Here is a 27471-nt window from a genome sequence, read left to right as displayed (position 1 = left end):
TCAAAGCTTCATGACATGACCAGGCCTCAGAAATGGTGATGCGTATTTTTGCAAAACAAATTTGATATTAGAGCTGTCTTACTCACAGAATACAGACTTTCTTCTGCAAATGTTTACAAATGACTCACGTCTTTGCAACTGGCACTCCTTATCATTTCTTTGCCTGGACGTATCTGACGGATCTTGATGGAAGCTTCCGTTCAACGCCCACGGTGACTCACCGGCTGGTAAAGAGGAGCTCACGCCCGGAGACATCCTGAAAGGATTCCCCAAGAACGTGAGTTGACCGATAAGACGCTCGAGTCTGACTTGGGAAATAAAAGGTCGACCAAAGTCGAGTCGCTCCTTTTTTTTGAGACGGCTTGTCTTCATCAAGGTCATGGGTGAGATGGAGCCTGACTGTTCGATGCACACAAAGCTTCATTTGCTGACCTGACATTTTTAAGCTTCAAATGGCAGCACGCTGGAAGGGGATATTTAGGTACAACCCGTACCGCCAGCCTTTCCGGTTATCTCGAATCAAGTTCTCGGACGCCTCCGGAACGTCAAGTTCAAGTTCAAGGAGTTCCCGTCAGTGTCTAATTCACGCAACCACCATTAGTATTGACACGAGCAACTCAGTGATGTGTTACGTATTTAACGGAGCCCACGTTTTCCACAATTTCATGTTTCGAGGGCTCCCCGTGTAGCGACACACAAGGTAGGTTTGTTCGCAGTTATTATCTTAGCACCACTGTGAATACAATAATTCCGCTAAGGATCATATCGTTCCTAAACAAGCACGGGGCAACTCTTACCACGGAATTGAAAAGGGGCTGACTCGGCTTGGAAGCTGTCAGACCAAAGCCTGACTTTGCACTATACATATATACATGGCAGCTTCATTTCTATTGTGGCATGTGAAAAAAGCACCTGGGACTCCCCACATCGCGGCAGATGGAAGAGCAACCGCACACCCACTCAGGTTCGGAGGCTTCGCTCCAAGGGGCCAAACATAATAATAACCTTTGGATCGGCGCTGCGTTTCGTCCATTTGCACGCAGAGGTTCCATGTAACACGGCCAATGAAAGCAGAACATAACCGCATTATGAATGGTGCAAGTTGAAGAGAGTCATTTGTTCGTCATCTAATTCGAGGGAGGTCAAAGAAATGTGACCCAGTCGTACTTTGGCTCTTGATTGACAACTTGCCGGTCTGTTCTCAACACACGTAAAACAAAGCGCAAACCGCATTCTGAAGTCAGCATTCTTTACCTTCACACCTTGAACCCCTATTTTTGTTTCCATTTGTTGCGCCAATACACAGCTCATTGTCAAATAGTAAGGGGCACGGTCAAATACAACCTTTTGGCTCCCTCTGCTGGATATAGTGCTCCACTGCAGCTTTTTGTGTCGAATATATGACAACGTAATTTGGGGGACGCGGCTGGCGTAGTGCACTTACAATCGACCAACCACATGTATTTCCACCCCCGGAAAAATGCAGCGTTTGAAATGTGAATAATACGACAAATGTAGTTTGTATTCTAGCACTTCCGGGTTATTTCCAAAGCAACTACATCGGAACAAGATAGTAATCCTCGTCACAGTTCATTTCTTAAAAATGGCAAATGTGCCAATGTATCATACGATGACTTTAATGAGATCACTATAATTGATGAACTGATAGAAAAAACTCCGCATTGTCAAGTTCTTCGAAATTTGGCGTGTCATATACTGCGGTCCCATGTTAAACCCGGAAATGCCTTGCTCTTGTCTCATCACGCTTATCTATGAGTCCCCGAATGGGATGGCAGTCATCTCGAGGACAAAGATAGCGAGCGCTACATAGCAACCTGCTTAATTCAGCGCTTTTACGTTCATTCGGAGGTTGACTGGGAAACTGTAATTTGCGTTCTCGATTTGTTGTCTTTAACGGTATTGGGGTTTTTTTCAACTCGGTGAGTTGACTTCTGCAGCTACGGTAGGTACGTTTTGCCTCTTTCCCTAATAGTCATGGACAGCCATCGGGGGACACTGCAGTTCTACAGAAAGCGCATGAAAGTACAATAAGCACTGTTGCGCCACCGAGCGTTGGTTGAAGTTGATAGATGACTGTTTCGTCAACATTTTTGACGAAAAAAACCCAGACCATGACAAGTGACTGTTTCGTCAACCTTTTTGAAGGAAAAAACCCCAGACCACGCTTTCCCCCAGGAAATCATGCAATTAAGTTCCGTATTAAGTGTACAACCGTGAACACCATGTCTGACATGCTTCCAAAATGCCCTTCGGATGGACATGTATAAGATACTTTACGTGCCCTCGTTCTTCTAATGTGACAACACTTCATGAAGCTTTACTTCCCTTTTGCCTACACCCATGGGGGACGGGACGGGGAGGGGCGCGGCGGGGGTCTTCTTGCACTTGTAAGTGGCTCTGAATCTTCAAGCTGCGTTCCAAAATGTCACAAAGGAAAGTGGAGCTTCACAAACTAGAAGACATTCCACAACGCAGCAATGCATTTTGTATTCATGACGGTTGTTAATGAATGTCTCAAGGGGGTTGCTTCCCAGTTGCCGTCTCATCAAACTCTATTAGTTCTACACTTGTGACTCGCCCATCCACCGTCAAAGCAAATCAACATGAGCTTGCTAAATTGGGCTGCTTTTCAGACTTGCTTTTAGCATAACTCGTTTCTCCAAAGAAGGAGCATTATTAAGGCTGCGCTTCTATCGTGTGTTTTGATTGACATTTGTGGAAGAAGCCCATTTTTAGTCCTTTTGCAGGACAATATCGTTTTAATCGGCCATCCGGCGGGTGCGCATTTGTGCGCGCTGACCACGCTTTTTCCTCATCGATGCCAGGGAAGAAGTTTATTTTTGTAATATTCGATATTACCTCTTATGATTTGTGGCTTTTTCATCTGGATTTCAATCAAATATAAACTTACTATGCGTGTTGAGCTATTGAAATATACTTGTGGTGATTTGATGTGCCTTCATTTAATTGAGGCCGTCTACAAAATACATTGTTTGCTCTTACTCGAAAGTTACGTTGCAGTTTCTGTGATGATGACGATGGACTAAAACATGATGGTTAGATATTAGGTAGAGCTATTGTAATTTGTAATAAATTGATCTGTGAATTATTGATCATTGACAAGTGCTGCAGTCTTTTTTTTTTTCCTTACAGAACGTGAACTGAGTGTAGGTAAATAACATCAATCTGTCATTTGTTGAATTTCTTCATTTTATTTATTCTCCTCGGGATTGTGAGTGCTGCGGCCAAGCCGGCCTGAATGGGCAGTTTTAAATGCACTGTCACTTATTCTTGTTCAAGTTATTAACCATTTTAGCCTAATGGGAAGTTTAGCGCTTGTCTAACTTTCTTCTTTTTATGTCCTGTTTTTTAGAATCGGCGCATATAATTGAGCCCGCTGAATTCTGCCTGACAACAGGTGACCATGCAGTGAACGTGCCGAGAGCAATCAATTTGAGTCATTTGTTTGATTATTATTTTATTAAGACTGTTGTATGATATAAAAAGCCGCTGTTCGTATTTCGAAGTGGTTCAATGGAGAAATAAATCATCCGGCAGTGGCAGGCACCACGCGTGTCTTGTGCTGTTATTTTGGAACGCGCGTTCACGAGAGCACCCGCTCGCTCACGAGGCGGAGTTTCTCGAGTCGTGTGTCGCGAGCCGGTTGGTGGGGTCGACGCTCCGGTCCACTCTTTTCTCGTGCAGAACGCAATCGCATTGCCAAGCCGTCTCGTCTCGGACTACGCGCCTCAGAAGACAAAGAAGAGAAGAGTGTCTGCCGTGTGCGAGCGAGCGAGCGAGCATGTGAAATGTGAAGATGTTCTCCTTTGGGAAAAAAGCCCCCAAGAAGTTGCTGTTGCTGTGGATCTGCGGACTGCTTTGGGGCTCGCTCCCGGTCGATCGAGCGTCGGCAGGTAGGTGCTACTTTGCAACTTTTCGACACAAATGACGAACGAACGAACGAACGAACGAACAAACTTTTCCTAAAGCTGCGCGTGTGCTTTGTAAAGCCACTTTTGGTCCGAGGGGGAAGGCAGGCGGGCGGGCAGGCAGGCAGGCGACCACGACCATTAAAAGTGTTGTTAGCTGTTGCTAGCTGTTATTTCCAATTGCTGTCACTCCAACGCCGTGATTTGTCATCATGTCCGCGTCTCGACCATATTACATTGGGGACAGCTCCACATGAGTGTCGGTTGGCATCCAACGCAAAAGGTGCAACAATAAAAATGCGCTCTTTTTCACCTTGATAATGCGCCTGCAACAAACACAGTGGGCGTTGCAGTCCAATGGAATCCGCGCGCGTGTGCAGATGATCTATTCAACGTACGTATTTTGAATCTAGAATTAGAATCCCCCAAAGATTGAAGGAAGTGGACTCTTTCTTTCTTTATGTTGTTGACTTTCATTAGCGTCATAGCAAAGTCATTTTGCACTCACTGTCTCAGTATAAAATCATGCTAATGTACTTTCTAGATTTCGTTGAAGCTCATTCAGAAGAGTCTGGTGATGACAAGACCACACTCAAGCGACCACAGGCTCTTTTCAAGACGAAGGGCTCAGGCTGCATGTGTTCTTTTGATGGCTATAGACATTGTTTACACTCGTATGCCTTTTCATGAGCCTGGTGTGCTTGATTTCATTCCCCCCGTGTCGGGCTGTGCCAGTGGGCATAATCAGGAATCATTTCACTCGGACTCACTCCATCATGCATTGAAAAGATCAGCAGCAGTGGACTCGATGTGTTTTGTGACAATAGCACTGAAGCGACGACAAACACACACACATATCCTCTGTTGACGTGTCTCACCGTGCGTCCAATGTATGTATTTTGTGGTCGGTATCGGCAGCATCCGCTAGTATACGATCAACTGTCCAAAATGGTGTCCCGATCTTACGAGCATTCTGTTAGCGGCGTCCTTTTGTGGCCCGTGATGAGCGGAGTCTTCCCTAAGAGGCCGCCGTGTAGGGCTTTGACAAACAAAAAGAGACACTTGAGTCAAGTTGCATTTGTTGGCTAAACTTTGGCACACAAGCAGTGACAAGCTCTGGTCTTGACTCTCTAATTAACAATAAAGACCGACTGGCTTGGCTTGGCTGTGCGCTCGTGACAGAACATGCTTCCTTGGACTTGTAGCTCTCGCACCTCTCCTCTCTCATTGCGCCGGTTCCCAAAATGTCCGTCCGTCCGTCCGTGTTTGTTTGGAGAATTTCGGTGACAAAACGGCTTGTCGGTGTCTTTGTTTTGAAGAATGCAGCTCTGCACAGCCAAGTGCATTTTGAGGAGAGACCGGTGCTTTTAAGCGAACCTAACATGACAGTCAGTCTGACGTCATCGTGAATCCCAGAGTGCATGTTCATCCTTGTCACGACAGTAAAGGGCAAAAGTGTCACTGTCTTATTTGAAATGGTCTCCACTGAGAGGGGGCGACGAAATCAAAGCAAACAATTCTCAATTTGCCTTCAATGATCTGACTGACTGACTGACTGACTGACAGTCAGGTCATAAGTGCTAATTAAACGTCACCACCACAAATAGGAACAACGCAGAAGAAACTGCAATGGAGCCAGTGGAGTAAACACACCAAGGCTGAACAATCGAACCTAGTTTGCGTGACGAACAAATTGTTAACTTTCATAGCTGCTCGTTATGGATTGGTTTTTTTTCTTCTCTATTGTGAAGACTCAAATAGTCACACTGGTCACATGCGTTAAAGGTCCTAGCCTCATTGACTGTGGATGAGTGAATAGCATCATTGCCGTAGGCTAAATTAACACGCTTGATTGCGTTGCTTTGCCTTGAGAGACAAAAGAGGCTGGCAAGGGAACCAGCGAGAAGAAACAGATGGATCTGTGCGGCTGTGGGAACTTTTTGTGTTCAGCTTGAAGGATGGGTCCAAACTTGCCCACCTCTGTTTCTTCACTGGCATTCAAATCAAATCTTTGCTAAATTCACACGGCCTGCTGAAATTGGAAAGCCGCTTTTCTTCGAGCCTGTCTGCTATCACGTTTTAAAGGCACTTTTGTGACTCTGCTGCTGCTGCTGCTGCTGCTGCTGCTGCTGCTGTTGTGGTTGAGTGTAAATATTTTGGGACAGCCGGTCCATGCACCGTAAAGCAAAATGATCATGTTCGCTGTCAGCAGGCTTTCCTTCGGTGCATGTAAAGCGACTCTGCATAATGTTGAATGTTTTCAGGCAAAAGCTTGCTGAAGGTTCAGGAAAGTTTAGGTGAAGGTTACTTTAAGAGCTTCTGGAAAGAAATGTAATGCGTTGTGAAGTGTGTGTGTGTGCGTGCGTGCGTGCGTGCGTGCGTGGACGCTGGTAAGAACAAGCAGAATGCTAATTAGCCGGGTGCTTTTCTAGCTAAATGTCAGATGTGTGCTATTTTAAGAGCACAATACTTTACTGGCTCTTGTTTTATCTGTATTGTTTTTTTCCTTGCCATTGCCATACTTTGTTGTCAAAAAGATGTACGTATATACAAAGTCAAAGTCTCCTTTATTGTCAATATACATATATATATGACTCATCTTTTTGCATATATATACGTGTGTATATATATATATATATATATATATATATATATATATTTTTTTTTTTTTTTTTTTTGTCCTTTCTCACAAATGTGCCTCTTTGCCCTTTTGGCTATTTTTCTCCAGCGTCCTTTTACGGCGACGGCTTTGTACAGCTGAAGGCCACCGAATCGTCCGACCATAACAGGCTCCGCTTTCGCTTCCGAACTTCCAGTACCGACGGGCTGCTGTTTCTGGCCGCCGGCCAGAGCGTCTACTTTCTGCTGGAGCTCAACGCCGGTCGCCTGCAGGTGGGTCCATCCAGCATATGTGCTCAAGCATACATTGCACGCACGCACGCATGGCCAGAAACAAGGGAACAAAAGTCCCACTCGCAACATCGCCGAGCGTCCCGAAGCCGTGACTCCGGCTCCCCTGACGGTCGCTCACCCCCTTCTTCCTTCAGCAGGCTACCAAATAATTGCGTTCACTGGCACAAGTGAACAATCGCGAGTCAGGCGCCAGCGTGTCTCGCCGGAAGCCGGCGCTGGCTTAGCGGCCGCTCGACAGCGGCCTTTGACAAGCACGTCATGACAATGATTTTGACAAGGTGACACGATGCGCTCGGGGTATGGCTCAAGGCGGAGAGCTAATGACGCTCTTCCAACGCCACCATTGTAAGGCCAGGTGACGTCCTTTCACGCCAGGCCTCTAATGTGTTCTTTTCCCCAGCTGAAAGTCGACTTGGGATCCGGGGAGCAACTCCTGCGATCCGAGAGAGGCACGCAGCTCAATGACCTGGCCTGGCATTTTGTGGAGGTGGAGCATTCCAAGCGCAATGTCACTCTGACAGTAAACAAGAACTCTCGCACGAGCGCCGAGATTCCCGGGCCCCGTCATGTTCTCCACATTTCCGACGGTATCTACGTAGGAGGCTCCTTTGGCCTGGACAGATTTTACCTCCCCAGGGACCTCGTCGGCTTTCGAGGCTGCGTGGAGGATGCGGTGTTCAACCGACACGACTTGCTGTCGTCGCTGAGGCCGTATACCGGATTCAAGATGGTCCACGAGGTGTCGCTGGGTTGCAGTCCCCAGTTTTTTGCCACGGAAGAGGACCCCGTTAGCTTCTTTAGCTCCAGGGCCTACGTTTCGCTCCCCGGCTGGTACGGCCAGCAAGAAGCCGTCTTTGAGTGCGTTGCGCGTACTTCGGCCAGAGACGGCCTACTCGTGTACATCTCTGCCAAAGAGGGGGGCTTTGCGGCGCTGGAGCTCCGACAAGGCCAGCTCGCCGCCGCGGTCGGCGGCGGCGGCGACAAAGGCGGCAGCAAAACGGAGCTTCGTTCCCTCACTTTGATCAATGACAGGAAATGGCACGCTATCGAGATGCGCTTCGATTCTCAGACGCTCCAATTAGCCGTCGATGGGGAAACGGTGAAAAGCACTTTGGGCTCTCGCCCAAAGGGGCTGCACTTCAAAGGCCCCCTTTTCGTCGGCGGCGTCGACGACGGCGCCAGGGCGGAAGTCCGGAAGGCCGACTTGACGTCCGTGTCAGGAAAAGCGATGGGCGGAGGTTCCTTCAAAGGCTGCCTGAAGAACATTCAAGTGAACAGAGTCAAGATGGGGCTGGCTCACGCACTCGTCACCAGGGATATCTCGGTGGGCTGCCAACCCGAGAAAGAAGCGGCGCCGTCCACCGGTCCCACCGGCGCGCCGGAGTCGCTGTTCTTCTTGGTGACCCCGACGCCGACCCTCGCAAGAGGTTTGGACAGACGGTACGGCTCTGATTTTGTGCAGCTAAAGCCTCTGATCGTCGACGAGGGCGGCCGAGCGTCTCTGGAAGCCAAGCACATCAAAGTGCTGTTGGATTTCAAGACGCTCGGTATCCGTCAGTCTCAAATCGTGTTTGAAATTCGAGAGCGGCCGACGCACGGTCAGATCAGGCTGGATGTCGACGAGGACCGAGCCGAGAACACCTTCGGCATGTTGGACCTGTGGCACCAACGGGTAATGTACATCCACGGAGGTTCCGAAGAGCCCGACGACTTCTTCTTGTTTTCGATCGCTTGCAGCAGTCGCAAAGAAGTTCCCCGTTATCTCGGAGGGGACAAGTTGTATCGCTTCGACATCACAGTCACAGCCACCAATGACGCTCCGGAGCTGAGTCTCCCCGAAGGCAACCTTTTCGTCTTGTTGGAAAACTCCAAGAAACGTCTGAGCGCAGACGTTCTGAAAGCCACCGACGTCGACAGCGACGCCGCCCGTCTTGTTTTTAGCGTGCTGGGGAACCTGAACGCAGACGCAGGCTATTTGGAAATTGAGAACGAGCCGGGAACGGCGGTGAGCTCCTTCACTCACTCGGACTTGCGAGAATTGCGGGTGTATTACGTTCACGTGGGAGTTCCCAACTCCCGGATCGTGCTTCGAGTCAGCGACGGGGAGAAGGTCAGCAACACCGTGGTGCTGAGGGTGATGGCCGTCCAACTTGAGTTTCAAATTGCCAACAACACGGGTGTGAATGTCAGTCAAGGAGAAACGGCCGCCATCGGTTCGCCGCAACTGTCGGTAGAAACCAACGCCGTGGACCAAGCGCTCGACATCCGTTACGATGTGGTGGAAGAACCGCGCTACGGCGCGCTCCAGAGACTTCACTCCAGCGGCGAATGGAGGCCCGCCGACTCCTTTTCCCAGAGGCTTTTGGAAAAAGGCCGCCTGAGGTACGTCAGCACCTACCGCGACATTCAGACGTCCAACGCCAGCGATTGGTTCAAGTGTAAAGTCACTGTGGCGGCGAGGGCGAGCGCTGAATTGCTTTTCCCCATCACCGTCAAATGGGTGGCGTACAACTTGGTCAGGAACCGAATGATCCACTTGGATAAAGTCAGGAAAGTAACACTGAACTCCGAATATCTGTTTGCCCAAGCCACGGGTGTCGTCGTCTCTCAGGAGAATCTTTATTTTCGAGTTCTCACCACCCCAAAGAAAGGAAAACTACTTCTCCGCACCACGGTCCTGACAAGGAACTCCACTTTCAGTCAAAGAAACGTCACGGACCTTCACGTACACTATCAACTCGTCGAGCGGCCTCACCAGGACACGCGTGACAGATTCAAGTTCCACCTGTTCTCCAAGCACGCTCAGTCCCAGAACTACGATTTTCAGTTCTCCATCAAAGCGGACGTGAATCGTGTTTTCATCCAAAATACCGGACTGGTTCTTCGAGAGGGCCAAAGTAAGCTGATCACAGAAAAGGAGCTCTTTGCAGAAACCTTACTTACGCAGGAGATGCACTACACGGTGATAAGTCGTCCCGAACACGGAAGGCTGGCTCGCACCACGCGCTCCAACTCCAGCGACGACAGCGTCCTCACCTTCAGCAATCGGGATCTCTCGGAGCGACGCCTGCTGTACGTTCACGACGACAGCGAAACGAGTCACGACCGCTTCACCTTCGTCGTTTCCACCGCCCAAGGTTTCAAACCGTTCGTCGCCGACGAGGACATTGGCTCCGAAGAAGGAACGTTCAACATATCCGTTCAACTCGTCAACGATGAAAAACCGCTACGGCTCGTCGATCGGGTTTTCCACGTGGTGAGAGAAGGACAGAGGCTGCTCACCCTGGACGACTTACGTTACCACGACCCCGATTCGGATTTCGACGACGGCCAGTTGATTTATACCCGTCGCGGGATTCCCGTGGGAGATTTGGTGCTGGCCAACGACACCGCTCGTCCCCTGTTTGAATTCCGACAAAAGGATTTAGGCGACAGGAAAGTGCTGTTCGTTCATAAAGGCGCGAGCCTCGGCAGGTTTGTGCTCTTTGTCTCGGACGGCAAGAACTTTGTGTCCGGTCTTTTAGACGTCAGTGCGCAGGAGCCTTTCCTGAAAGTCGTCAATAACACCGGCCTGCTGGTACGGAAGGGACACTCGGCCACGTTGTCCGCCGCGAATTTCAGCACGGCGTCCAATCTGGATATTCGCCATGACGGAGAAGTGGCCTTGGAGTTGAACGCCACGCCTCGGCACGGACGACTCTACCGAGGAGGAGTAGCGGCCGGGTCCTTCACGCTGTCGGACCTCAAGAGCGGATTCATCTCTTATCGACACGACGACAGCAAACATCTGGCGGATCATTTCAACTTGACCGTAAGGGTGAAGGAGGTGCGGCTGGCGGTGAGGATCGACGTCAAGGTTTACCTGGAAAGTCATCAGAGGCCGCCCATTTTGCAGCGTCGCAAACCTCTACTGGTCGAGGAGGGAGAATCGGTCGAGATTGACCAGACCAAACTCCAGGTGAGCCGGCCAGCGAGCCAGCGCCGCGCACGTTTTAGCTGTCTCGAAAATGTAACCGCAGGCGTCGTTTCCGACTGACGCGCACGCAGGTCACGCACGAGGACAACGTGCCGTCCGAGATCGTCTTCACCGTCAAGACGGGTCCCCGCCACGGCGTCCTGCGACGTTCTGCCGAAGCGGAGCCACGCCGCGTCGGAAGCCGGGACTCTCCCGTCCGGACGTTCACTCAAAAGGACGTCAACGGCGGAAAGGTCCGGTACGTGCAGGTGGAGCCCAATAAAGTCAACGACACCTTTGTGCTGGAGGCCACCAACGGCGTCAGCCGCGTCGCTGACATCAGCGTGTGGGTGGATATCGTTCCCCGCCTCATCCCGCTCGGGGTCTCCAATTTCACCGTGGAAGAGGGCGGCTACAAGGCCCTGAGCGATCAACAGCTGCGAGTCGACAACGGGCACTTTGCCGCAAGCAACCTCTTGTTTCACCTGAGCGAGCCCCCGCGTCACGGCCACGTCGAGCACTCCCGCCAGCCCGGCGTGCCCCTGACGGCGTTCAGCAGGAGGCAGGTACGATCGAGCGAGCGAGCGAGCGCTGACAACTTGTATTCATTTCAACGCGCCCGCTAATCTCTGCGAGGAGTCGTCGTACGAGCGAGCTAACGGTTTCCAAACGTTGACCAGGTGGAGCATGAATTCATCTACTACGTCCACGACGGCAGCGAAACGTCAGCAGACAATTTCACGGTGGTCGCCAACGACACGGACCGGAGGAAGCGGAGCGAGGCTCGCACGCTCTTCGTCCGAGTCACCGCCGTCAACGACGAGCCCCCCGTTATCACCGCCAACAGGGTCCTCAGGGTGAGTGAGCCAGTGAGTGAGTGAGGCGGTGAGTGAGTGAGAGAGAGGCAGTGAGTGAGAGAGGCAGTGAAGTGATAGTGGCAGGCAGTGAGTGAGTGAGGCAGTAAGTGAGAGAGGCAGGCAGTGAGTGAATGAGGCAGTAAGTGAGAGAGGCAGGCAGTGAGTGAGTGAGGCAGTAAGTGAGAGAGGCAGGCAGTGAGTGAGTGAGGCAGTAAGTGAGAGAGGCAGGCAGGCAGTGAATGAGGCAGTAAGTGAGAGAGGCAGGCAGGCAGTGAGTGAGTGAGTGTGCTGCACTGCTGCTTTGATTTTCAACGCTACGTCTGTTCAACGCACAGCTCTTCTTGATGCATCCTTGTTCATGGCTCTTTTTCTAGTTGGGCATACATAGAAGTGATGATGGATCATTGCATTTTGGACATTCTGAACGGATGTGCGCAACACTTTGTTGTCCACAAGGGGGCTCTGTTGGACCTCAGATGTTTGGGCAATGGAAACAAAATATTTGAAACAATCAGGAGCTTTCCTTTGAAATGACAATATTATTGAATACATTTGCTCCATAAACATTTGAGCTCTAACCATGCAAATTCACAATCAACACTTCTTGTCTAAATTCAGTACATATCGGGCGGGGCAAATGTACGTATATTTCACTGAGAATGATTAGAGCAAATGAAAAGCCACAATTCACATCTCAAGTCGTTCCAATTCCATCTATATGGGAATGAGGTTGACCTTTCTTAATCTTCTAGAAATGATTTGATTCTTTATTTAATGAGTCATATGTTTGATACTTTCATTGACTGCAGCCCCTGAAATGTACGTATTTGGCACTGACGCAAGTTGGACCTAAGTCCTGTGCTCGTGCGCGTGTGTTCTGGATACAAGGGTGAAAAGCGTCGCTCCGGCGCTAAACCTTGACCACCTGCTGCTGCTGCTGCAAATTGAGAAAGAACCCACAGTTTCCTCACTGGCGCTCAGCTGAGTGGTCATTTGAGCTCCGTTTCATCTCCCCAAATCACAAGGATCTGGGAGAAGAAAAAAAACAATTGCACTTAGTTGCGAGAATGACAAGATGAGTCTTCACCTTTATTTGGAGCGAGGTGACAACCATTCCGTGCCCCTCGTAAAGTCCAACGAGACCTAACCGACACTGGCAACAACAAAGGCAAAGGACTGTACTGTCTGTCCTAGTCTGGATCTTCAGCTGCCTTTGGGAATGACGACCTGCGTTACGCAAGAGCTGCGCTCTGGCGCAGCGCCGTAGACGCTCAGCACGAGGGAATCAAAGTTGCTGGACTGGTGGCCAGCCGATCACAGGGCAAGAAAAGCACGTCAATGAAATTAGGAGGTGAAATTTGACATTTTGACGTTGAAAGGAGAGTGGGAGGGCAGATTGAAATGGTTTCAGTCATTCTTTTTTTTTTTTTTTCCCTCAATCAAATCAAGCTATATTTGATTGTAAATGCCTCACCATCTAAAATGTCACTCATGCTGTCTTTTCGTGCTTCATCCGAAAGACTTTTTTTTTTTTTATATATACGCACACACATCAGTTCTGCTCCATCGGATGATGTGCAATGGAAAACGGCTAAAGGAGATAAAAGAGCAGTATGAGAAAATAGCCTTGGAGCTGCCCTATTGCAGCTCGCGTCCGTCCACTGTGTGTCATTTGGAAGTAAAGGGCACACACACCCACACGCACACACACACACACACACACAGCTGCCTCCCTCCCTCCCTCCCTCCCTCCCTCCCTCCACTGGCCTTCAGCTGCGTACCAGCCTCCTTCCTCCGTGTTATTGCAGCCGTTTTTTTTGTGCTACTTAGCATTCATCCTTTTCTGTCATTGAATCTGACTTCACAGTCAAAATGGGTTTATTGTAAAGGGCTTTTTTGAAACGAATTTACTCTTCAAAGGTGCAATTAAGACATTTAGATGGTGCGAAAACGATTAACAGTTTTAGTCTGGCTCTTTCCTTTTTTTTGTTTGTCTACGTCCAGGTTTGGGAGTCGTCAGTGACAGAGATCAGCCTGGAGGACTTGAGGGCGCAGGACCTGGACACCCCCCCGGAGGAGCTCCGCTTCACGGTGACCCCAGCCAGCAACGGCCACCTGGCGCTAAAGAGTGCCCCCACCGCCGCCGTGCTCAACTTCACTCAGGCCCACATCGACCAGGGACACTTGCTCTTTGTGCATAAAGGTAGAAAGTCCTTTGGGAAGTAGCGGGAAGTAGCTGTTTCTTTTGCATCCGCTAGGAGGCGCTGCGCTGTAGACGTCAACACAACTCGTGCAGTTGAAACCAAATTGGTTTCAGTTCAAATGTAGGCTTGTGGAGTTAAGCTCCAATATGTGTATCATTTGTAACATCATGTAGCTGTCATGAGCCATCCAATTGTTCATGGAATGCGTTTCTTTTCTTTCTTTCAGGTCCCATGTCTGGTGGGTTGAACTTCCAAGTCAACGACGGCGTGCATTTTACTCCCCGGCAGATCTTTAGCATCACCGCGAGATCCTTGGTCCTCAGTTTGGCGCAAAATCGCCCCCTAAAGGTCTTTCCAGGTAAATCCAACCATGACGTAAGCCGCCGCCGCCGCCGCCGCCGCTAATAACTAGCGGCTAATTCATCTGGATGACGCAATGTCGAATCAATGCCTTTCGTAACCAGGAGAAAACAATTTTCAAGTACTTGGACTGTAGTCTTCCCAATTTGTCAGCAATCATTTTTCACCAAGTGATGTGAAGTCAAAGCCCAAGTCATCAGAGTTGCCGTTCATGATGTTTTATGGTAGCGAGCTGTGCTATTTTTATTCGCTTGAGCTCAAAGTAGGCTGCTGCAAGCTTTTCGGGGATTTCCAGCCGTCTGGATTGCGAGGAAAAGGAGATTACGAGGAGAGCGACCATTGGGCGTACTGCGCTCATCACTTTCCAGAGTAAGAGTAAGAGTAAGAGCTCGACACGGTCTTGTCTGAGGAAGCAGGCTGGGGTTGTTGGACACCTAAAGATGCTATGAGGGGTGCAATGATTCACTGTCACGATGCAAAGTGATGAGTGCCTTTTCATCTTTGCCAATGCCTTGGCTCTTTGCTAAATGCTTGCATCGCGCCTCACATTGGCTCGTGGAATGGCTTCGCAATGTTTCCGACAAAGACCAGGACACCGCGACTCCAAAAAGTTGTCATCGATCAAGCGTATGTGTCGATTCACTCTTAGAAAGACTAAGGGCTTTTGGTGGACGGAGTTTTCGTTCCAGCTAGTCAGAAAAACCAAGCGGTCGTTTTCCTTTGTGCAGGAACCGCGAGGGCAATTTCCAATGAGGAATTGCAAGTGGTGACCAACGACGTCAGCCGTACCTCCAAGCGCACGGTTACGTTCGACGTCATCCGACACCCCGCACTGGGGCGCCTGGTGAGGAAGCAGGCGGATAATTCCTCCGTTGACATTTCCACCTTCACGCAAGAAATGGTTAGCCAGCAGGAGATGATTTCAATGACCGTGGAGCCAGACCCGTTCAGACGTGGCCACGCACGCCTTTGTTCTTTGTGCGTCAGGTGGATCGGAAAGAGGTCCTATACGTCCAAAGCGCCGTCGAGTCGGTGGGTTGGGAAGCCGCCGACTCGCTGACGTTCTCCGTGAGCTCACCGCCTTCGTCTCTGGAGAGTGTGACCTTGGAGATCCATATCTCCTATGAGAACCGACGACCCGATGGCAACACGGTCCTTCTGGCCAACACGGGTAACGACGAGAGTTGATTGTGAAGACGCACCGCAGCCAATGTTCAAACGGTACGAATGAAACGTACTTTTCCTTATATGTCAGGTGCTGAAGTCACAGAAGGAGGGCGCGTCATTATCGACAAGTCCAAGCTGGACGCCACCAACCTGCTGTCCAAGCTGCCGACGCCCGAGCGAAGCGCCCACCAAGTCTGGTTCCAGGCGACCTCGTTGCCGCAGCACGGCGTGCTCGTGGTGGGCGAGAGAAACCTCACCAAAGAGAAACCCAACTTCTCTCAATTCATCATCGACAAATACGGCATCACGTACGCGCACGACGACTCCGAGAGCAGGCGCGATGCCTTCGCCTTCAGCGCCTGGGTCAACCCGAAAGGCAAAACGCCTCAAAGGCCTCTCCGTGAAACGGACGTGGTCGAGGAGTCTTTCCACATCACCGTCTCTGCCGTCAACGATCAGCCGCCCGTGTTGAAGACCCGAGCGCCCGGTCTGACTGTGGTGCAAGGAGACACGGTCGCCATTAGGCCGGAGAACCTCAGCGTTGAAGATTTGGACAACCCCCCCGACGAGATTGCCTTCTCTGTGGTTAGCCAGCCCAATAACGGATACCTGGCTCTTGGCGGAAGATTAAACCAATCGATCGACACCTTCACCCAAGCCCAGATCAATGACGGACGTGTTTATTTTGTCCATGACGCTAGCCCCGCTTCAGGGGTATTTTACTTCAGCGTGACGGACGGCCACCATAAGCCCATTTACAAACTCTTCAACCTGGACGTGACAAACATCACCATCTCTCTGGTCAACCATACGGGCTTGACACTCCAGCAAGGTAGCGCTGTGGTTTTTCTCAGCGGAGACAACCTCGGCGCCGAGACCAACGGCAGGAACGCCACCGTTCGCTACCGGCTTTCCAGACCGCCAAAGTTCGGCAAACTTCTGCTGGGCACCCGGGAGGTGTCCGACTTTGATCAGGAAGACGTACGGGCGGGACGGCTGGCTTACCGCATGAGCGATCTTTCGTCCGCCCAAGATAGCTTTGAGTTCACAGCCTTCACCTCTGAGGCCAACCTGAGCGCGCAAGTGCTAAACGTCACCGTGGCTCCTCTGATCCGGGTCGGCCCAAGGGTGAAGGCTCCCAGCGGGAGTGTCCTCAAACTGACCCCGGCCTACCTGGATGCTTCCCAACTGGCTGAACTGTGTAGCTGCGACCCGGTCTTTGAAATCCTCTCACAGCCCAATCACGGGAAAGTGGTTCGGCCGAAGACTCAAAAGTGGCGGCGATCGGAAGCGCTGGAGTCGTTCACCTTCCGGGATGTGACGCAAGAGAAAGTAGCCTTGGAAGTCAACGCCAACATGAGCGGAGTTCAACAATTCGACGACTCTCTGGGCTTTTTACTAAAAGCTGATAACGTCCAACCCGCCAAAGGGGACTTCCGTTTCACCGTCGTCGTGCCGTCGGACGCGCCGACCACCGAAAATCCCGCTGCTGCGACGTCACCATCTCGTTCTCAGACAACAAGCCAGACTCCGAGAAAGGCGGCGACTTCCACAGCGGTCGTCGACACCCGGCAGTCGAGCAAAAACCAACAAAAGTTCAAAGGGCGCGAGCGCTGGGGGAAGGGAACCAGCATTTTCAGCACAACTCTGGGGAAGCCGACCCCAGGGACGGATCATTTTCCATCCTTCATGAACACGTCCTACCCGCAAAAAAGCTCCGGTCCTCTTCTGGTCGTCTTGCCTCTGCTCGCTCTGCTTCTGCTGCTGATCATTTTGGTGGTGCTGGTTGTTTTTCTTCGACACCACCACCGCCACCGACGACGGAAGCGCAGGACCGACGCGCCAAAGGAGCCGCCGCTGCCGCCGCCGCCGGGCCCGTCATACCAGAGCCAGTGGAGCGCCGCCGTCCCTACGGTCACCGTCACCCCATTAAGCCCCGCCGGCACGGGTAGCCCCGCTCTCAGTCACCTACTGCTACGCAACCAGCGGCGGTACAATCGTGACACGGTCGACGAGGCCAACATTCTTGTAAGCTCTTGGAGTCGTGATTCCTCCACCGCGTTGTCGCAAACCATCCAGACTGCCACTCCTTCGCTTCGGAGGAATCAGTATTGGGTTTGACTTGTTGTCTTGGGGAAATGAATCTTCAAGCGCAGCAAAGGGATTTAGACCAACTGGGTTTTTTTTTTTTTCTTTTTTATTAACAGATATCGCTCAAGACCTTTTGTACATATTAAGTCAAGGTAGCGACACTGATTTTGATTCAACTCTGTAAGATTCTGTTCAAAAGATCATACGCAAACTTCTCAAATAGATGTAGCTAAAAATGGCCGTCATGTGTCTCACATTAAGATGGGACGAGAAGACGTAACCATTGTGCCAGCAAAGAGGTGCTGTCACAGAAATGCAGAAAAACCATCTAATTGGGTCAAGTCCATCCTGCTACCGCCGCCGCAACTGTGAAGACCACTAGAGGGTGCTGTTGTTAAACGTTACACACGGAGTGACACCACTGTAATGACAAAAAAAAAATGAAAAAACAACTGTCAAATAATTCAACGTAGGATACAAGTTTTGATGACTGGACAATGGAAATTTCTACCATTGATACTGCCCAAGCATTTCACCACATGCTTTTCTAAATAGATGGCTGATTCGATTTGTTTTCTTCCCCCTAAACTCAGGTTTATAGATCTTATTCATTTGTTTATTTGTATGTGTTGCAAGTTGGCTGCTCTGGAATGCAATGTTTATAAGTCCAATCACTGATTAGAAACTGTTTATTTAAATGAATACATATATTTTACTGCCTAATGTTAGTACTACGAGCATGTGTAAACAACAAATTGCTGTTTTTAAAGTGAACACTGTATAGTGCTCGTTTTTTGTGATAAGAATGCTACATTAACATTTGTTGCCATCACTTAAGCAGGGGGAAAAAATGACTGAAATCTTTCTTTGTATTTATGATATGGAACGTTTAAAAAAAAAGTAGCAACTGGAAACATTATTTTATTCTGAACTGATCAGGATCCAATGTACATGATTCAAATCTCTAAATGATGTAACCTACATGATGTAGCATGCCATATTTTATTCATCACACATTTTTATTGAACCACTTTCAATTATTGTATGGTCTCCCCAACAGGCTTAAAAGTTACCTTGAATTCTTCTTCGGAAGGTTTTAGGCTCACGCTCAGAAGAAGAAGTACTATTTGATATCCTTTGTGCTCAAATGACATTACAACTAAAGGTTGGAAGCGTATTCATGACCAAGTATTATTACTATTCTTATCTAAGACCATTTAATGATGCCTGCCCCTTTTCAACTTGATGGCACCTGCTCAGCACTACTCGCTATTAGCGTGGCTTGGTCTTAGCGCTGGATACAGTTTGACACCTCACATAGCACCTCACTTTGCTTGGGGGGGGAAGTGGGACAAGCAGCAATATGTATGGAGGTTAGAGCCTGCGTGCGTGCGTGCGTGCGTGCGTGCGTGCGTGCGTGGACGGAGCAAGCCCCAATGTTCTGTCCATGTCATATGTTTGAGGCAGTCCAACGAAATCCCGGACGATTTTTGTTGCTATTTGTTGTCTCTCCAAAGCGTCGGTGTCGGTGAAGAAGGTCTCGCTCCACTTTCTGCTTGCGAGCCGATTGGCTGAGCCTTAATGGGCGTGGCTTGCATCCTTCGCTGCTCGGTTCGGCTCGGCTCGGCTCAGCTCGGCCTCTTTTCTTTTTTCTTCCTCCTGCCTCCTGCCTCTTGCTGCTTGTGAGCGTGTGTGTCAGCCGAGCGAGGCGCATCGCATCGCATCTCAACATGACGGCCAGCATCCGATACAAAAGCCGGATTCCGGTCAAGACGGGTGAGCCAGCCTCATTTGTCGCTTCTTGTCTCGTTTGGAAGCCGTTTGATTCAATCGAAGCGCTTGGTTTCGTTGTGTGTGTGTGTGTGTCCTTGCACCTGCTCCTCCTGCTCCTCCTGTTTCATCCTCGAATCCTTCGTGTTGATCGTGGCCCACAGAGGAAACCGCCGAGGTAAGATGTCTTTTTTTCCATTCTTTCGATGGAATTTAATCTCTGTTTTTGAGAATCATTTTCATTATGAATGCATTGTGAAGGATGCTAGAGCAGGAGGGAGGGAGCGAGAGAGCGAGGGGGCATTGTGCTGGTAGATTCGGTTTCATTTTTAGAAGTGGAGCAGCATCCATTATGGCCAGCCATAGCCATCCTCTCCTCCTTCAGCCATTATCATTTACCCTACATCCATTTTGAAAAGAAAGCTATACGGCCTTCAGGACCCCCATCCCCCTCATCTCACCTCTGCTCCTACCCACACACACACACACTCACCCATGTTTGCATGTGCTGGGTCCTGAATGGCTGATCATGCATTCATAATATGCCTTTATTCGGTTGCACTGTGAGCCCAAGAGTGGCACATTTGTAACAGGGTGTATTCATTGTCGAAATGGGTCAAGTAGAAAAAAAAAAAATGGAGAGAAAAATGATATAATTCGATTGTCAATGATGTTGGATAGTTGTGGTATATTTTTCAATTTTATATTTCTATTATTCATCCTTTTAATTTTTAGTATTTCATTTTGTTTTGTGTCATTATATCCCTCATTTTGTATTATGTTTTTATTTCTTATTTCATACTTGACATTTTTTTATTCTACAGTTTGTATTTTTAATGATTTATTTTTGTGCTTTATTTTATTTAAAATTGGATGGATGGACGGGCGAATCGACTGATGGACGGGCTGACGGACTGATGGACGGGCTGACGGACGGGCTGACGGACGGACAGACGGACGGACAGACGGACGGGTGGATCACGAGTCACAATTGACGCTAATGTGGTGTTAGTGCATTGAGCTCATGTGACTCTCGCAAATATCCTCAACTTTTTACATCACAAATCGTATCAAAGATGTCATTTTCTAATATTGCCATTGAATGAAATAATATTGAAAGTTCAAACCAATGTAATTTCTTGAAAACATAAATTTGATGTTCCCAGATATCGATTTTATTATTGTAGTTTGCAGTGCTATACTTCTGTATCTTTTTCCTGAAACAAGTGTGACTTTGCTTCGTGAAGCTGCTGTGTGTACAGATGATCACGAGATTATGGGGGTGGACGGCTAAGAAGGGTGATGTAAGGCCACAATGCTATTAAGCCTTTAATGACCCTCTCACAGTGGCAATTTACTCCAATCCGCACTCATTTAAATACTCAAAAATGTGGATTTCTAAAACTATTGTTACACATCTGATAAGCTATTACATTTAGGGGGAAAAAATCATTATTGGATTCTACATATCATATATATATATATATATATATATATATATATATGAATGCACTTTGTGGATTGGAATCATGTGCTTCTACTGCCTTATAGGGGGGCATCTCCACTACCTTAAGGAACCACTTGTTCTTGCCTTCCAAACACCACAAGCCACATCCACAATGTGTAGGTCATGTGACCAGAGGGGTTTGCAATGATGTGAAAATGGGACATATCACAGTAATGCCATATTCAGGCGTGGTGATTAGTGCACCAGAGTGCAAGGTGACTTTCCCATTTCATCTGGAAGCATGCAATCTCCATAGCAAAATGTCTTCTTGATGCTTCTTCACTATCTTTAGAGCCCAGGTGTGAGTTCCCATCCAGTTGTTTGTTGGCTTCTGCTTAGTCTTCGGATTGAATGATGACCTCCTGTAAGGCCTTTCCTGGCAGATAGGCCGGACAGACACATTTTCTCTCTCACACAGTCACTTGGAGCAAACCCGGTTCATACACAAATCATTTTGCAGTCACATGCCATCAGCTCACACACACAAGCTTATGACTTTTGCTGGAAAACTGGGATGAGGGTGACGGCTACAAGCATTAAACTCCCGCTTCTTGCGGTAACGTGTTGCCAGGCAACAGTGGGGGGGTTCTGACGATGTGAAGTATTGCCGTCCACAAGCTTGTGCGTGGGTTACTGGGCTCATTGGTTGGATTGGATTTTGATGTTGGACTACTCAAGCGGGCTTTTGAAGAGATGTGCGCGTGTGTGCGTGCGTGCGTGCGTGTGCGTGTGTGTGTGTGACAGCTGGCCTCTGAGACAAAGGCGCTTGAGGCTTTGTCTGCTGTGCTCTGCTCTGCTGTGCTATGCTCTGCTGTGCTGTGCTGTGCTGTGCATCTGCTTTTTTTCTTTAATAAAGACGAAATATACACGAGCGCACGTTACACTCCGTCCACCATCACCTAAACCAGAAATAATTCAAGCAACAAAGAACAACAAGAATTAACTTGCGCTGATTGAACTGTATGAACTATTTTGGTTATAATGTGTGTGAGTCAACTATCGACCACGAGATGGCAGCACACTTATTTAGTTTTGAGAACGTTTGAAAAGTCACTCAACAGGACGTCGCGTATTTCTTCAGCACAACCTAATGGTTGATAAATGGCTGGTGGAAATGGTTCAAACGGTTGGCAAGGGCAATGACAACTTTTGTCCAACATCTCCTTGTGGCGTGTGCAACTCATTGGACTTAACAGGGTGCGCCTGCCTAGCTGCTACTTGCATGGTGGGAAAGAGCTCATTTCTTCAAAGACGCTGCCCACATATGTGCCACGGACACGCCCCCCCCCCCCCCCCCCCCCACACACACACACACGCATGCATGCCCACGACTCTGTCACATCTGGAAAAAATCGCCTGCAACTCTCGTTGGCGCAAAAAGCACCTCCTCAATCCATAGATTGAAAACAGTGCTTTAGCCTCAAATTGAATGTGTTTTGTTCGAATGATAACGGGAGCTGCTTGGCTGGCTGGTGCTAAAGCTAAGCGAGCTATTTCAGATGAAATTGCGACACCGATGAGCATGTGGACGGACGGACGGACTGACTGACGGGTTGGCTTTCCTTCTAGCTCAATCATTGTTGAGTGCAGGTCCACACTTGGCGTTTTAGTGGCTTCACGTGTTGTTTCTACGAGGGCCTCTTTGCCCCGCTTCCTGCCCAGACAGGTTCTGCGTGCGTGCGTGCGTGCGTGCGTGCGTGGGTGCGTGCGTGCGTGCGTGCTCGCTGGAGCTCAGTAAAGCGGAGATTCTTACTGAAGGGGGCGTGTGGGGAGCGAGCACACGTCAAATGAATGAATTTCTATGAGGCCTTCCTTTCTTTCCCTGGTTTCCTCCCACCCAGCCAGCCAGCCAGCCACCAATTGGCCCCGCTTCGTCTGGCTTTCTGATTTCCTCGGCTCTGCTCGACGCGGCGCGATGTGAATTCCTGCGTACCTGTCTGAACAAGGGCGGACGCCGCGGCCGCCGGCGGGCAAGGAAAAAACGTTGCTTTGGTGGCTGTGCGTGTGTTGAAGCGTTCCGTCTGTTCTGTCCCGATCCCGTTGGATTCTTCTTTGACTGGGTGGACACATGTAGCATGGATGCCATCATGCTACAGGAGAAACTCGTGGAACGACTCCTGTGCCCGCGTGTGAGAACGGCTAGACAAAAGGTAACATGGAATATACTGCATTGGGAGGCGTTTTGGATGGAAACGATTTGAGGTTACGCATTAGAAAAGTACAGTAAGCACTCGCAGTGGAAATTTGTATGGAACAGTACTGGTACGGCGCCATTTTTGGACGCTTTTCTTATTATGTTTTCAAATTCTTATTGTTACTATGCAGTATTCTTTTATTTGGCAGAAGTGTGTGTGTGTGGGGGGGGGGGGGGGGGTTCTCAAGTCACGTGACTTGGAGTCGAGTTGTGCACATTTCAAAGTCAATTTGTTCGTATAAAGTGAAAACTGACTTTTTTTCTTTTTTTTTTTTATGTCGGCCGGCCACGCCACAAATCTGGTAACTTTGGCTTAACGGTCAATTGTGTAGCCGGCCGGCAAAATGTCAACATTCATTCCATCATTGACACCATTTTTTAGACTGCCGCCCCTTTGTTTGTGTAACTGGTTTGGCCATAACAAAGCTAAGTATGGGCCAAACATTACCCAAATCATTCGTAGCGGTGACTGTCGATGGGGAAAAACAAGGAGTTATTTGTATTGGCTGGGAATGGAACCCGGCTCAACTGCTTGAGAGGCAGCTATGCTGACCACCGTTCCACCAATGCTTTGTGTGGGTCTTTTTTCACTACAGCACCCTCTGCTGGACTTGCAGGACCTCTTGTCAATTCCAAAGTGACAGATTGGCCGGCCGGCTGGCCACCAGAATGTCACACATGCTATGCTATGCTATGCTATGCTATGCTATGCTATGCTATGCTATGCTATGCTATGCTATGCTATGCTATGCTTTGTGAGTTCATTCATTGACTTTCCATTTTGCGTTAGCGCCTTCCTTCCCTCCCTAACCCTCCCTCCCTCCGTCATCAGTGGACGTTTTGTGTTCTCTCTAAAAACGCCAGCTGTGTGTTTGCACCGTCAGTCGTGAGTTTTTTTGGGGTTCTGGTCAATGTGGCGTCTGTGCGCGTGTGAACGTCCTCGACTGTCATGCAGCCAACCTCCCTCCGTCTGAGCGTGTATTTATATCTCGGCGCCAAAAGTGATGTGGTGATGTTTTACCGCAGTGTGCAGGAGAGAACAGTTTTTGCTTCTTTCCATCCAGTCATGGCCGATGGCCTCTCCAAAGTCACTCTTGCTTCATTTTTTCCCAATGACGGCAGAGGGCTGGCTAGGTGGATAAAGTGTATGTCGGTCGGTCGGTCGGTCAGTCGGTTCTCCGCTTGCCACCAGATTTGATGAACGTACTGTAAACTCGGAGAAGCACTTCCAGTGATAATGTCAGCTTTCTGTTATGGCCGCTCCACGCTTTGAACTGTTAAATAGAGTGCCGAGAACTCTAGCGCAGTCCGGTGGGTGAGCTGTTTGCTCCTCCATCCATTTGTGAGTGCTTGAAATGCACCCAAACAAGTCCTCTTCTCTTCTCTTGTCCTGCCTGCTGCTTTCTACCCGTGTATCTGTGTTTCTATGCACACGTGTGTTTTCTAGGAGAAGCAGTATGTGGGCTTTGCCACTCTTCCCAACCAAGTCCACAGGAAGTCGGTGAAGAAAGGCTTTGATTTCACTCTTATGGTGGCAGGTGTGTTTGCTTTCTCTGTCGCTTCTCAAAGGTCAAATGAGAACTGTGGGGGGTTTGTTGGGATCTGATCAGGTGAATCTGGAATGGGCAAGTCCACTCTGGTCAACAGCTTGTTCCTCACTGACCTATACAAGGACAGGAAGCTGCTGAACGCCGAGGGTGAGTGGCGTCGCCTCGCGTCACGCGATGCGTTTGCGCCGCTATTTATCTCGCGGGCTTTTTCTGCTCTTCTATTTTTTCATGTGGTCACGGTCACCAGAACGCATCAATCAGACAGTGGAGATCATCAAACACACCGTGGACATCGAGGAGAAAGGAGTCAAGCTGAAGCTCACCATCGTCGACACGCCGGGCTTCGGAGACGCCGTCAACAACAATGAATGGTGAGCTGGCTCCGGGGGGGGCTTGCTTAGAAGAAGCTCGCTCTTAATGTGCTGACCTGCATGTGCAGCTGGAAGGCAATCACAGACTACATCGAGCAGCAGTTTGAGCAGTACTTCCGAGACGAGAGCGGGCTCAATAGGAAGAACATCCAGGACAACAGGGTCCACTGCTGCCTCTACTTCATCCCTCCCTTTGGTCATGGGTAATAACATATACTACATGCCCACACACCAGAGGTTGGCCATCAAGGTGGACAAGGCCGTCCTTCTCTGACACGGTTCGGCGCAGTTGTGTATTTGTAAAGCCGCGATGCTTTGAAATATTGTGGGAGCAAATGCACAGCAGTGCGCCAGCCAGCCAGGCCGCCAGGCAGCCAGGCCGCCAGGCAGCCAGGCCGCCAGGCAGCCAGGCCGCCAGGCAGCCAGGCCGCCAGGCCGCCAGGCCACCAGGCAGCCAGCCCATTGACACACATACGTACGCACGCACGTCTGGGCTCAGGTTGCGCCCGGTGGACGTGGAGTTCATGAAAGCTCTGCACGAAAAAGTCAACATCATCCCGCTCATCGCCAAAGCCGACTGCCTCACCCCCAGCGAGATCAAGAAGTTGAAGGACCGAGTGAGTGCGAGCGAGCGAGCATTTCTGTCTTCCTGCTGCCACGCGCACTTGTACAGTATATACTACGTCCACACATATTCTGATAGAAATGTCGCTCGCGTGTGCGCAGATACGAGAAGAAATTGACAAGTTTGCCATCAAAGTCTACCAGTTCCCCGAATGTGACTCGGATGAGGACGAGGAGTTCAAGCAATTGGATAAAGAGCTGAAGGTGTGACTTTCCTTTCCATTTCCGTCTGCGTGTGCAGCTTGGAAAACATCAGCAGCGGCTGGCTGGCTGGCTGGCCGGCCGGCTGGCTGGCTGGCTGGCCGGCCGGCTGGCTGGCCGGCCGGCCGGATGGATGGATGTGGCTTTTCTCTGGAGAGAGAACACGCTTTTGTCACTATTGCTAATTGCAGGAGTGCACGCCATTCGCCGTGATTGGCAGTAACACGGTGGTGGAAGCTCGAGGCCAGCGAGTGCGAGGGCGACTGTACCCCTGGGGAATCGTGGAAGGTGATGATGTCATCATTGTCAACGTGCTACTTTTCAAAGGCCAATTGAGGAACGTAAAGCGTTTGCTCCGTGCAGTGGAAAACCAATCGCACTGCGACTTTGTGAAGCTGAGGAACATGCTGATCCGCTCGCACATGCACGACCTGAAAGACGTCACCTGCGATGTCCACTATGAGAACTACCGAGCGCAGTGCATACAGGAGATGACCAGGTGAAGTCCGCTCTTAGGGAGTAATTATGATCCAAAAGATGTATGGTGTGAGAGCTCGGCTCGCGTAGCCTGCGTTACCCTGGTCCAGATGCATCTTTTGAATTGGGTTGATGTGTGCCCGTCCGCTTCACCTCTTCCTTCTTCTTCTCGCAGTAAACTGACACAAGATAACCGTATGGAGAGTCCCATCCCCATCCTGCCGCTGGCCACCCCCGATGCGGACACAGAAAAGCTGATTAAAATGAAAGATGAGGAGGTAAGAGGACAAGCTCACGTTTGTTAGCTGCTAGCATGGCAGAATGTTTTCCCAATCTCGCGGTGGAATGAAATCATGTACGGTGTGATGGGATGGGCTTGGTTTGCTGCTGAAAGCTTCCTTCTTCCTTGTTCAGCTGAAGAGGATGCAAGAGATGCTGACAAAAATGCAACAGCAGATGCACGACAAAGACTAGCAACACCGATAAGGCCGCATTTGCTTTTGTGCTCGAGTGGCGGCGGCGGCCGCGGCAGCGGCGGCAGTACATTGCCGTTCAGTGTGGGGCTTTTGTAAAGTTGCTTCTTGAGTCCAAGTCACCCAAACTACGAGTCCCTCCCCCAAGTGTGATTCAACAATAGGAAAGGCTCATTGAAATCAGTGCACCTAATTTCTGAACACAGCGCTTACCAGTGCTTTGGGGCTATTTTGTCAGGGCATGACAATGTGTGCCATTTCCATTGGAATGCTCTTTTTTATTCCGTGTGTGTGTGTGTGTGTGAGAAGCCTCTCCTATTGGTCTTTGCACACTTGCTTCCCGTTGATCTCAATTCATCTGATGAGCGATAAGGAATGCATTATTTATAGTGGTTGAGGATCCAGAGTCGATCCTTTTTATTTGTTGTCGTTGGTCGGCTGCACTTATTGTTGACGTCAAATGTTACTGCTAATCATGATGATCTGACAGGGTTCTCGCCGCGTAAGCATGCTGCCGTTACTCGTAGAATCTGCTTGACACTCTCCGCTGCTTCACAGCTGACACGTGTGTCAAAACCTGTTCTGACATTTTTTCTTGCTTTTGTGGAGGAGCAAATACTGCAAAGTTGACACCTTTTTTGGGGGAAAGTGTGAATTGTGCCAATGAAGATGAGCAGTGTGTGTGTGTGTGTGTGAACGAACCCCAGTCGAAGGAAAAGTCTATCTTCCTTCTGTCCAACTTGACAAATAATAAACGTGGTTTCTTGCCATTCTGTTCATGGTTGTCCGCTTGTTCAAGCGCCCGTG

The 27471-nt window shown here is 49.6% G+C and overlaps 2 protein-coding genes across 4 annotated transcripts; both read left to right on the top strand.

The window, feature by feature from the left end:
- Positions 1–258: 258 nt before the first annotated feature.
- cspg4ba (chondroitin sulfate proteoglycan 4ba) lies at positions 259–18674 on the top strand. Of its 2 annotated transcripts, XM_088377103.1 has the most exons (12): positions 259–277; positions 377–700; positions 3395–3935; positions 6679–6842; positions 7264–10821; positions 10911–11384; positions 11499–11675; positions 13680–13878; positions 14106–14237; positions 14968–15140; positions 15227–15410; positions 15495–18674. In XM_088377103.1, exons 3-12 carry the CDS (start codon positions 3839–3841, stop codon positions 17525–17527), a joined length of 7191 nt encoding a protein of 2396 aa, XP_088233229.1. In that variant the 5' UTR covers positions 259–277; positions 377–700; positions 3395–3838; the 3' UTR covers positions 17528–18674. The 2 variants fall into 2 exon arrangements, with proteins under 2 accessions (XP_088233229.1, XP_088233230.1); XM_088377104.1 differs by lacking the exons at positions 259–277; positions 377–700 and having other exon boundaries at positions 1521–3935.
- Positions 18675–22107: 3433 nt separating this feature from the next.
- septin5a (septin 5a) lies at positions 22108–27441 on the top strand. 2 transcript variants are annotated; one of them, XM_088377134.1, is made up of 11 exons: positions 22108–22924; positions 24416–24506; positions 24579–24665; positions 24766–24889; positions 24958–25092; positions 25389–25506; positions 25616–25717; positions 25906–26002; positions 26078–26213; positions 26367–26469; positions 26606–27441. In XM_088377134.1, the coding sequence occupies exons 1-11, from the start codon at positions 22850–22852 to the stop codon at positions 26663–26665; spliced, it is 1128 nt and encodes a 375-aa protein (XP_088233260.1). In that variant the 5' UTR covers positions 22108–22849; the 3' UTR covers positions 26666–27441. The 2 variants fall into 2 exon arrangements, with proteins under 2 accessions (XP_088233260.1, XP_088233262.1); XM_088377136.1 differs by lacking the exon at positions 24416–24506 and having other exon boundaries at positions 22109–22924.
- Positions 27442–27471: the final 30 nt, after the last annotated feature.

Source organism: Syngnathus floridae, chromosome 5, assembly GCF_059516105.1.
Source record: "Syngnathus floridae isolate MCC-2025c chromosome 5, RoL_Sflo_1.0, whole genome shotgun sequence".
NCBI lineage: Eukaryota > Metazoa > Chordata > Actinopteri > Syngnathiformes > Syngnathidae > Syngnathus > Syngnathus floridae.
The sequence above is the reverse complement of the archived record's forward strand: the minus strand, read 5'-3'. Positions and strand labels throughout refer to the sequence as shown.